This window comes from Pezoporus wallicus, unplaced genomic scaffold (assembly GCF_028554395.1).
Source record: "Pezoporus wallicus isolate ANWC-B61680 ecotype Strahan unplaced genomic scaffold, APGP_CSIRO_Pwel_v1 scaffold_6446, whole genome shotgun sequence".
In the NCBI taxonomy this organism is placed as follows: Eukaryota; Metazoa; Chordata; class Aves; order Psittaciformes; family Psittacidae; genus Pezoporus; species Pezoporus wallicus.
Genome location: NW_026636264.1, coordinates 2837083 through 2848278, shown reverse-complemented (window position 1 = coordinate 2848278; position 11196 = coordinate 2837083). Strand labels below are relative to the sequence as shown.

General features: G+C 43.1%; 1 protein-coding gene across 1 annotated transcript; it reads right to left on the bottom strand.

The window, feature by feature from the left end:
* Nucleotides 1–1242: 1242 nt before the first annotated feature.
* EEF1AKMT1 (EEF1A lysine methyltransferase 1) lies at nucleotides 1243–8977 on the bottom strand. The gene is made up of 5 exons (XM_057399651.1): nucleotides 8937–8977; nucleotides 5191–5355; nucleotides 4195–4277; nucleotides 3268–3548; nucleotides 1243–1833 (listed from the first exon to the last, which is right to left on the bottom strand). The coding sequence occupies exons 2-5, from the start codon at nucleotides 5338–5340 to the stop codon at nucleotides 1706–1708; spliced, it is 642 nt and encodes a 213-aa protein (XP_057255634.1). The 5' UTR covers nucleotides 5341–5355; nucleotides 8937–8977; the 3' UTR covers nucleotides 1243–1705.
* Nucleotides 8978–11196: the final 2219 nt, after the last annotated feature.

Genomic DNA, 11196 nt, shown 5'->3' with positions numbered 1-11196 from the left:
CAGATACCTATGATATACAAGTACATATGTTTTATATAGTATATTTATAGCTGATAAAACTGTTGAGAGCCTTGGAATTTATGAACCAGCTTTCACCCAAAAATACATTAGAAGTGTAGTCAATAGGATAGCCAAAACTGGCTTTAAAAATTCCCAGTTACCAAAAATCTCTACTGTCCCAAAGCAGGGTTTTTCCAAGTATCATCTATTTTGACTGACATACAGCCCAAACCTTGGGCAATATAAAATTTAACATTTATTAGAAAGAGTGTGAGTTTATCAATACACTGTTATACCTCAGTGGCCTTGTATGATTCAGCAATTCCCAAGATGCTCCTATACTACTGCTCTGCAGCCATCTGTGGAACAGGAGGCAAAGATAAAACTGAGCAATTGGAAAAAAGGCCTGTTCTTGTAACTACAAACTTGACATACTTGTAAATCATCTTAGCTTGATATTGAAATCCACTAAAAAGCAGGCACTGTATTTAATCAGATTACGATTCAAGATTTAAGGGACTAGTGTATATGGGTCACATTGCTACAGAAGTATCTCATAACCAACAGTAACTCAAAGGAAGAATCAAGGAACACACAGCCTGAAGCACTAACGCAAGGACTGGCTCATGTGTTGTATTTTTATTTAGCAATTAGTTCATATTCCAGTTGATTTGGCCTGACTAATGTATAGGATTCTTAACGCCAGTAAAGCTCTCTCTAATGGGGAAATCCTTACTGTGCTTTTTTCAAGGAGACATTTGGTTTATACCACCTCAGGAGATAAGCTTAACTAGTCAATAGAACAACCCAGTTGTGTGAGGGTTTTTAAAGTTGAAAAGACTTTGTGTTGCACTAACACATAAACAACACAAAATAAATGCACTGTACTTCTGCAAGGAGATGTGTAACGACTTAGTACAGCATGCATACGTACACGAGTTTGTATGGTGTAAGTGATGACAAAATAGATCTTTTCACAAAAAGAAAGTCTGGGTTTGTGACAAAGCAAGGTAAAATAATAATCACAATATTTTAAAAAGCCAATCTGGCAACAATAGCGAGAGAGTAATTCTTATCTTACTTGGCAACTTACTTACTAGTAAGTAGTAAGTACTTGGTAGTTCTGATGATTATTAAGAGCAACTGGAGCGGCCTCTCCAGAAGGAGACCTATTTTCTCTTCCAGTTATCCTTTATAAAAACATCAGCCTGCTGGCTAATGAATCTGAAAACATATGACACATTCAGAACAAACATCTCTCAAGCCTTTTACTCAGGGAGCATCTCTCAAGATTGAAAGGAGACCACTGGTCATGCTTTTTCAACCATCCACTAGCTAGGAAGTCATCAGTTCTGATGCAGTGATGATTCTGGTGTCTGTGAGGCAAGCACCTGTGTGTTGTTATACACCAACCAGCTAAAATCACTTTGCAGGGGTCACTGAAGAGTCCTTGAATGGTAAAACCTGACAGTTTGAATGAACCTCTAACAGAGAAGCTTCCATTGTCTAGCACCTGAGCTGTTTGGTCCCCATTTACCAAAAATGTACAATACAAAACACATTTAAAAGAGAGAGGCTATCATGATTAGAGCTGGCCCAGAAAACAGTACTTGGAGCTGAGTATTTCAGCACTGAGAAATATGGAGTCACTGCTAAAAAACAGAAAGGAGCATGACTGAGAAATCTGTAGACCTTCTCAGGAGGCTCACTTCAGCCCAGAAGCATAATTCACGTAACACCGAAATTCATTGGCTAAATTTCGTGCGTGTTTTGGAATAAACTTGCAAATCTTCACACCAAGATTCTTTGCTGCCTGTTCCTCCATGATTGCACCTGCAGCAAAAATAATTAGCATTTGATGAGAAAAACAGTAACAGAATGTCTGGGTATTTTAATAGCTCCTCCCAAATGCATATAAAGCAAGCCTGCTTTTTTTAAGGAAGCAAGGCTTAAAGCAGCTCTACTGTCAGCCCTCTTTGACAACTGAATCTATTTCGAAATGAGAATAAATCTGAAAGAATGGAAGATGCCCCAAGGAAATGAATGTAAATGAAGTTTCATGGAAGTAGGTAGAGGGTAAGCTCTGTATAGAAAACAGAGATGAACTCCATCTTCTTGCTACATGCCAAACAAATTACATGGTAGGGAGGCATGGGAAAGGCAAACAGATTACATATACTCTTCCACTTAAATAAACGCAATGCGGTATTTACAGCTACACACTGAGAAATCACTTCCTTGAGCAGCATTTCTCAAACTCTGTAAACTTAAGGACCACCTACCCATTTTAGGGAAGAAATTTTGAGAACCATCCTTGTGCGTGATTGCCATGTGCAATTAAGCAAAGGTTTTCCGTGACCACATTCTTCTTCATTTCAGCTGCTTGGTTGACTTCCCTCACATTATATTTATAGAGGGGTTTTGTCCTTCTTTTCTTTTTTTTTTTTGCAAAAGTTTCCCAGATGTCTTGTAGTAAGATTACAGTTTAAGCTTAAACACCATGGGTAAAGCAGATATAGCAAATGCACCTCCATAAAGAAGGCCCTACAAGTACAGCTGGTAAATTACCTAGTTTCACTGCACTTATCACTGGTTTTTAATTCCTCCTGCTGTATTTCAGTGCCCAGAATCTCCTTGCTTGAATCACAGTGGCAGAATCTCCCTCACACATTCATTCACATTACAACTCCTGTGCTTACCAGTACGGACAGGTAATGTGGAGTGGGGGCAAGTTTACTTTGCTTTTCTTTTCAAGACTTTGCTAAAATCATCCCACTTTACTCAGCAAAGGCCATTCCAACCTCTTTGTCATTCTTTCTACTTAGATGACCTTAGACGCTAAGTACTACATGGCAGCTGAAGTCCTGTAGCTACTGACATGTTTAAAAACTCACAAATTCTTATTCAGTAAGACATTAACAGTAAGTTGCACCTATCTTTGTCATACCCAGATTATAGAGAGTGGTCTTTTACAAGAAAAAAATACTTCTGGAGATCTAGAGGATGATCTTACAATTCTTCAAAGATTTAGTAGAACTCAAAATGCTGTATGAAGAAAGCACTGACTTCAACTCTTAAAAAACACATACCTGCAGTTCAAAATAAAGGTTGAACTAAAGTATTCCAATGAAAAGCTTAGGATACATATTCCTCTTTGAAGTAATGATAAATTAGTGTTACTGAGTTAGTATTTTTCACACCTAAGAAAGTTTCATCTTCTGAGAGAGAGGAAAAGATGCTTAATGGTGACATTTTTATTAACCATACCTGTGCAAAGTAGAATCTTTCCTTTTGTTAAATATTTGATGGTCTCTGCAGTTTTTTGAAGACATTCCTCAGACAGATAGGGTGGATCTGCTATAACAATGTCAAAACTGTGTGGCAAGAGATTTTCAGGTAAGTTCAAAGGGTGGTTGTAATCATAGAAGATAAATTCTTCTCCATATACAGAAAACCTTCTGTCGTACTCCAGTATACAGACTGAAAAATCTTTACCATCCTGTTCTTTCAGTTTCTGGTATACACTGGGTGCACTAACACATGCTATCCTGAAAAAGAGACAACAACTGAGAATATTCTTTTAAAAGGCAAACAACAGCAAAAAAAACCAAAACATCCTACAGCAGTCCTCAGGGCTGCTTTGGGAAAACATTTTAAATATTAGTCCCAGAATGTAAGCTATTCATCCTCCACTCTAACAAATAATTAATTTAATAGTAGAGTTTTAAGCATTAAAGCCATTTATTCAGCATCCATGCTGCATCACTTAAGCTTAACTACAGAGAAAATCTTGTTTCAGAACAGCAAGGAAATATACTTGAAAACTTAAACCCAACTCCTTACAGAAATAGGAAGAAAACCAAGTTTCTCCACCTGTTCTGCAGAAACATTGTATGAAAACAGAGAAAAGAATTACTAATCATTGATATGCTCTGGAGCTCTCTCAAAAAAGAAAACATTCACAGTAAACTTGTACAAGGCAGAGCCTACAACATTCGATGAAATGCTAAAAGATAAGATCAGGATGAACTATTATTTATACAAATAATAGCAAAGCATTTGTGCAATATCTCAACTGAAGAAAGATGAAGTACAATGAGTAATGAATTACACTGCATGCTCTGCCTACAGAGTGGAAACAAAGTATTTACAGAAAAGACATGTTGAATCTCTGATGTAATTATTGAAACCTACCTGCCACCCTTCCCAGCTGCCACAACTGCTTCATCAGCCAGGCGTGATGCGGTTTCATCACTGTACCAAAACTGGCTCAGTTGCTGGAACACACAATTACAAATAATATCAAATCTTTGGACTGTGCTATGTACTGTTAGGTGTGGTGAGTTGCATTTGAAGAAAAAATCCACAACAACTTCTCAGTTCACCAATTGTTAAGCTGGAAAAGTGAGTATTTTCCTGACAGTCTTTTTACCTCTGTAATCCAGGGACACGCAGCAGGTAGCTTACACAGTGTGTTTCCAAAGCATTTACTGCGGTATCAGGAAAACCAAGTAATGCAAGATCACTGATTACTGGGTTAGTTCAAACCCACTTTGCAGATGCACAGTATTTATGTGTTCTTAAATTTTTAGTGGAAGAGGAAAAAGGAACTTGAAAAGTGACAGTACAGAAGGAAATAAAGGGTGAAAGTAATGAATCAGAAGAGATCAGAAAAAGGATGAGTAAAAAAAAACAAACCCAAAGAAAACAGAGGCAAACCAAAAATCAGTCTGTCAGAAAAAAATCAGAAAAAATAAAAGCAGCAAAGCAACCATCCACAAAAGCAAAGGCATAAACCACAGAATGCAGTACAATGTGAAAGAAAGATCACTTGATCTTGTTACTTGGTGCTTGTCTCAGACTCTGAGACTCTGAGAAGAATCTTTTCTACCTTCACATAGCAGGCTGGAATTAAAATCTCCAGAAGGGATAGATGTTTCTGTTAGCGGCTTTATTCCCTCTCCATGTTGTACCCCTTTCCCTGCCCCCACCCCATGTAGGACAGACAAATATATCCAGATTTAACATTAAAGCAAATATCCCTAGAGTGTTGCTGTCCATGAACAGTTTGATTTTGCTACTCTAAGAACACCTTTTAGTGTTCCCTTTTTAAATTTCATTTCATTATCCAGCCACAAAAAAGCTCAGTAAAGGCTACTCCTTCATGCACTGAAGTTCATAGTTTCTTACCCAGTCTTCTTCTATTGAGCCAATGGAATATTGATTAAACCCTTGGGAGGTCTTCATGCCCTCTCTCTGCTGCTGTTCCAAATAGAACTCCTGGAGGGCAGCCAATGTATGGGATGAAAGCTGGGGAATGTCATCACCATCATCATCCATTTTTCTAGACGCCAACTAGAGAAAAAAATTTAATTAAATTAACCCTTTTCAGTGGTGAACACTTTAATAATGGCACAGTCCCCTGTACAACGACCTTCACTGACAATACAGACTCAGGCTAACAGCTACCGAGGAGAAACTCTGGACAAGAGAAGACACATTCACTTTACTTATGAGATCTTAAACAAGTGAGAGGATGATTAGAAATAACACATCTCCAGAGAGAATTCAGGAACAGCAGCAATATTGTTCCCTTTCTATACAACACAGATTTGGCTTGTATTCTTGGAGGGAAGTTGTCATTGCAGTTCTTAATTTCCTGAATCTGGACAACTTTTCTGTATCGGGGGGGGGGGGGGGATGTGGGGGTGGGGGCAAAAAGCTTCAGTGGATCTGGCAAATCATATAGAAACTGTTCCCTCCCATAAATAATGATAGATACTGGTCATTCCTTTCCATGCTCAAAAGTCACACAATTCTGACTCAAAATGAAGAAACCTGGCTTTAACTTCTATGCCATAAAAAGATTTGTCTGAATGCCAGAAACCTTCTTACAAGCAAAAGCAGGCAAGAAACTTAAGATGTTTTCCTTAGACAACGCTATTTGACCAAACTTGTGTATTTTGTGTGTGAGAACATGGGGATAACTCGTATCAAAAAGACACGGTATTTACTACCATGAAAGTATAGCCCCATTGCATACACAGTGCACACAGAAGTACAGCACAGAGACCTCTTGTGCTGGGATACACCGCAAAAGGTCACTTCACCCTGCTCACCCGGACTGCTGAACAGCATCCGGGGGAAAGCTGTGGGTCCTTTCCAGAAGAGACAGTGCCACCGCGTGGAGCGAAGGTGATGAAAACAGGAAACTTGCACGGGAAAACTACTAGAGAAAACTGGAAAAGATGCTTCTCTCAAGAAACCCATTTTCTCTGCTTCTGATCTAAGAACTAGTAAGTCCACGAGCAATGACTTTAACAGAACCTGGAACCAGGCAGACGCCTGCCTTTGTGCAGAAGTCACTGGGAGAATCACATGCCATCTGAACTGTGTGCAACTTCAGAAGCCAACTATGACTTCAAGTACAGCTGCTCAGAGTTTTTCTTCTCCCATTCCCTGTATAACAAGAACTCCAGAATCCACAACCTCCTCCCTTCCCACCCTTCCCTCTGTGCTGCTCACCCTAGCACAGCTTTCAAGACTTTTCCTGAAACACAGGTGTTCCCTACTTGTTGGAAAAATGGTACCATCAACCTGTTAGATAACCCACCAGAATTCACTGATTATTGTGCTGTTCCACTGACACAGTACACACCTACACGTGTTAAGAGTAAAGCTCTTGGCTTTTCCAGAGTATCATTTATCTTCCATGAAGACAGGCTTAGGGAGTTGGGCTTGTTGATCCCAGAGAAGAGAAGGCTCCAGGGAGACCTTAGTACCTAAAGGGGCCCACAAGAAAGCTGCAGAAGGACTTCTGCAAGGACATGCACAAATAGGACAAAGGTAATGGCTGAAAACTGAAAGAAGGTAGATTTAAATTAGATATAAGGAAGAAATTCTTTACTATGAGGGTGGTGAGGCACTGGCACAGGTTTCCCAGAGAAGCTGTGGCTGCCCCATCCCTGGCAGTGTTCAAGGCCAAGCTGGATAGAGCTTTGAGCAACCTGGTCAAGTGGAAAGTGTCCCTGCCTGTAGCAGTGGGGTTGGAACTGGATGAGCTTTAAGGTCTCTTGCAACCCAAACCAATCTATGATTCTATGACTTGCTAGTCAACCTTAAAACAAGGGAGGTACTGCGCTCTGCTCAAGCTTCAGCTCCTGAATGCTTACATGGATCCAAATCCCTCATCTCCAGACGATTGGAGGGGTGACAAAACTAATCCACACAGAGGTGTGGGGGAGTCTGTCCCAACCATAGTAAAAGAATAGACAGAGAAAGGATCTTTCCTACTGGAAACAAGTTTTCAGATCTTTAAATCCTAAGGAGAGTTGATTGTCTGACAAGATACTGGGATTATTGCCGAATGCACTTTCACAGGAATGACTGATAGGACAAGGTGTATGAAATACATTAGTCTAAAGTAATTTAGACACCTACATCTGGTTTGTAGAATCTTCCAATGCAAATCAAAACTTCTCAAACATCCAAGAGGTCATCCTCAAGTACAGGCAGCATCAGCAGCTTGTTCCCTGGCAGTCAACTGGGAAAACCTAAACAAATTCAAGTTTTGAGGCCCAGGTGCCATAAACCAGAATGGCCTCTGAGCATGACAGCCAAGCCAGGGAATGTCAGAAAAGCAGAACTGACAAAACCTGCACACTAACCTGAAGCTGTTTTCTTACGTACCCATGGTTTTGTGGAGTAGGGAAACAGGGACAAGGCAGGATTTGTGGACCAGGACCAGCTTGACCACAGATCTGAGAACAGCTCCATTTCAGGATTAAGTCTGGAGAACTTTCTGTTAACATCCATGGCAAATGGTTCAAGAAGAAAGCTGTACTAGTTCAGAGAAAGGGTTGATGCTGGTCATTCTTCTACCCTGAAGCATTGATACTGCTTCCTACCCTGAATTATTTTAATTAATATCGTATCCTGAAGGCAGCCAAAAGCTGCTGTCCTGGAAGGAATAAGATTAGGCAAGTATATGTGATACCTCCCTCCTCTATCCTCTAACAGACTTTAACCATTTTCCACTATGGGAGTTGTTTCTGCACTTGAAGTGATTCTGTGAATGCAGTTCTCTTAGAGACACCTGTCCGGTGTCCCTTAAATTCACGTGAAGTTTTTAAACCTAGAATGTCAGCTGGTAAGAAGTTTGGGTTTATGAATAGTTACCTTTTGTTGCTGTGAAAATGGCTACTAACTTCATGCAAATACTTTGTGTATCAGAAAACAAAAGGTTGAGCTCTTAGACACTCTCTCCACACCACTCTGTGTCATTTCACAGACAGCTGTAGGTCTAGGTGTTGCTGAGCTACAAGGATCTCTGTCAGTGATGAGATTTCATGGTGCTTCAAAGTGACACAGAAGCGTTTGCAGACGAGTCTTTCAGAGAATTAATGAATGCACAGAACTGCACTGGAATAAAAAAAATAAAGTCTGGAGGCTAGTGGTTACTTGAAGGAGAAGAGGAGCATGATGTGCTCTCCTTTCCAATAAGCACGGGCAGAGGAGAGTAAGCTGGTACTCGACCGCTGTTACCTCTGGCATATGAATGAGGGAACGCTGTCGGCTTCTGAAAAATGCTCCTTCTTCCTGCTCCCTCTTGTGTTTAACTGCTTTGAACACCCACTGCCGGCACCTGCCGCTCGCGCTCTCCTGCTATGCAGGCTCCGCTCCGCGCCAGGCGCACCCACCGCCCCCACCCCAGCGCGGCTGGAGGGGAGCGGAGCGGAGCAGAGCGCAGCCGGTCGGCATGAGGCCCAACGCCGCTGAGGGATCCGCTCCCGCCTCAACGCTCCCGCCGCAGCTGGGCTGCCCGGCCGCAGACGCCACCCGCCCGCCCTGACAGGGCGGACAGCCGGGCGGACTTACGCGCGACCCTGCGGATCCCCCGCACTGCTGACACAGAGCCCGCCTCTCTCCCCACTCACCGGCCGCCAGCCACCTCCGCGCACGCGGGCCTCTCCCAGCCAGCCCCGGCGCCGAGCGCCCCCTGCTGGTGACACGGGGCAGGGCGGGGCCGGGGATTCCGGCGGTGGCTCCGCCTTTGCCGCAGGCGGGGCCGTGCAGGCGCGTTCCTAACCCGCGGTGCCGCTGGCCGCCGGTAGTGGGGAGCCCGGGCAGAGATGGATCCGTGCGGGCCTCCCCCTGCTGCAGCAGCCCCGCCGGTCCCTTGCGGCCTATGGCGGATGTCCGCCTGCCCGGGCTTAGCCGCTGGAGCGTGTTGCCGGCGGGAACCCGCCGTTTCGCTGTGCCTTCACCACTGCGGTGGTTCGGGTTGTGTAGAGCGACCCCCAGAACGGTTTTTCAGCGTAAATAAGAGCTTCCTAAAGCAGGCCGTCTGCGCAGAGAGCAGGCGCCGCGCTCCCTCGGCCGGGTCGTGCCCCGGGATTTGGAGTAGGTACTTCAGCAGATACGGAAACTGTGGGTAGGGTATACCTCCAGTCAGGCATCCATCGGTCGCCAGCTACGTTAGACTTGGAAATCACGGATATATCTCCGGTTAGATGCCCAATGTTTAAAAGCCATGAGCTGCTGATTTCAGTGCAAGGAGGCACAAAAGTACAAAATGTAATCAGTTCTAAGTAATGTTGTTTGATGGCTTTGTAATGGAAAATAACTGCGGTGCTTGAAGGTAGTTGACATAGTTTCAGGCCCTCAGGACCTCAGTACAAAAGGTGTGAGAAAAGCAGAATAGAAGGACAGGACCTGGGGATGGGGAGTATCTGGGACTAGCAGATGTCCAGGGTGGGCACAGATAAACTAACTGATAAGTAAAAGGACAGGATGATTGCTATGTTTGGGGTGTAATAAACCCATTAAGCTGCTGTAAGCATCTACTAGGGAGTATCCCAGACTAGCAGATGTCCAGGATGAGAGCAGTTAAACTAACTGATAAGTAGGAGGCCAGGATGATCTATGTCTGTAATGTTAATGAAGCTTGTTGGGAAAAGTAAAGGACCCTTAAAGACCACCACATTTTTGTATGCATGCCGGAAACTTTTTGGAAAATGATGTAACATGCTCAGTGACCATATAAAGATGACCTGTATAGCAATTCGGGGACACACGTTAGGAGGAGCTATCCCCCGTGTCTCCCGGCGCCGCAATAAAGAATACCTGCTTGTCAACTTGAAACTCTGTTGGCGAGTTTGTTCCTGGAGTTTTCTCCGAATCAGGGTGTACAACTGATCTCAGTTTCTCATACTGTGCAGACACAACACACTTGTCTGGCATTCTGTATCATCTGTTGCTCCAAAACCTCAAGAACTTCCTCACTGTTTTTGTCATTCCTCCTTTATAAAGCCTGGTAAAAAGCATTTTCATAACATCATCTTTTCATGGTTCGGTTACTCTTTTATAAACCAACTCAAAGGCTGCCCATTGGGTTATTTAACCCAACAGCAGACTCCCCTGTCATGTTTTCCAGTTCCCTCAGCAGCAAGTTGAACAAGAAACTGCTATTTTACCTACAATCTGTTGAATCTTGATCTGTTGCAATACTTGCAAAGTCCTAGGCTCAGCACTAGGAGCCTACAGCGAGAGAGAACTATTTCCTTGGAAGGCAGAAACACAAAATTCTGGTAACACATATTTGCAGCACAGCTTCTGTAGGCAGCAGAGAATCAAATTTTCTTGCTACTGCAGGATGTGGGGATAGGCCCCTTTTTCCTTCAGATCCCCATACATTTTACCTCTCTCTCCCCTAAAGAAACAGGGGTTTGCTTGCATGACAGTGGAGAACTGTGGGCATTTCCTTCTGGTTTTAAAAGACTTCCAAGTAGTCTGAATCAGGCATTCAGCCCCCCTTTGTCTTCAAACGGTCTTGCCAAAAGTTGTCTTATGTGGAGCACACCCCTATCCATTCATGTTACCACCACTGCTGCAGGTTAAAACAACCAACCCTTTTTACCTGTGTGGCTGCAGAGTGACAGTTATCTGACACCTGCATATTAGTGAGTGCAGTAAGAAATCTGGTTTAGATTCTACAAAGTGACATTTCAGTCTGTTTCATGCCTTTTGTAAAGCTTTTGACATGAAAAAATGTTCTGCACAGGGCTGACAACGTAAGGATGAAGGAGACTGGGGAGACACAGTGCAAGTCCAAACTTCCCAGAGTAACAACAGCCTCCTCACAAGAGGGTTACAGAGGTCATGTAACGGCACACGGCTGCACGGAGGCTTGGCCAA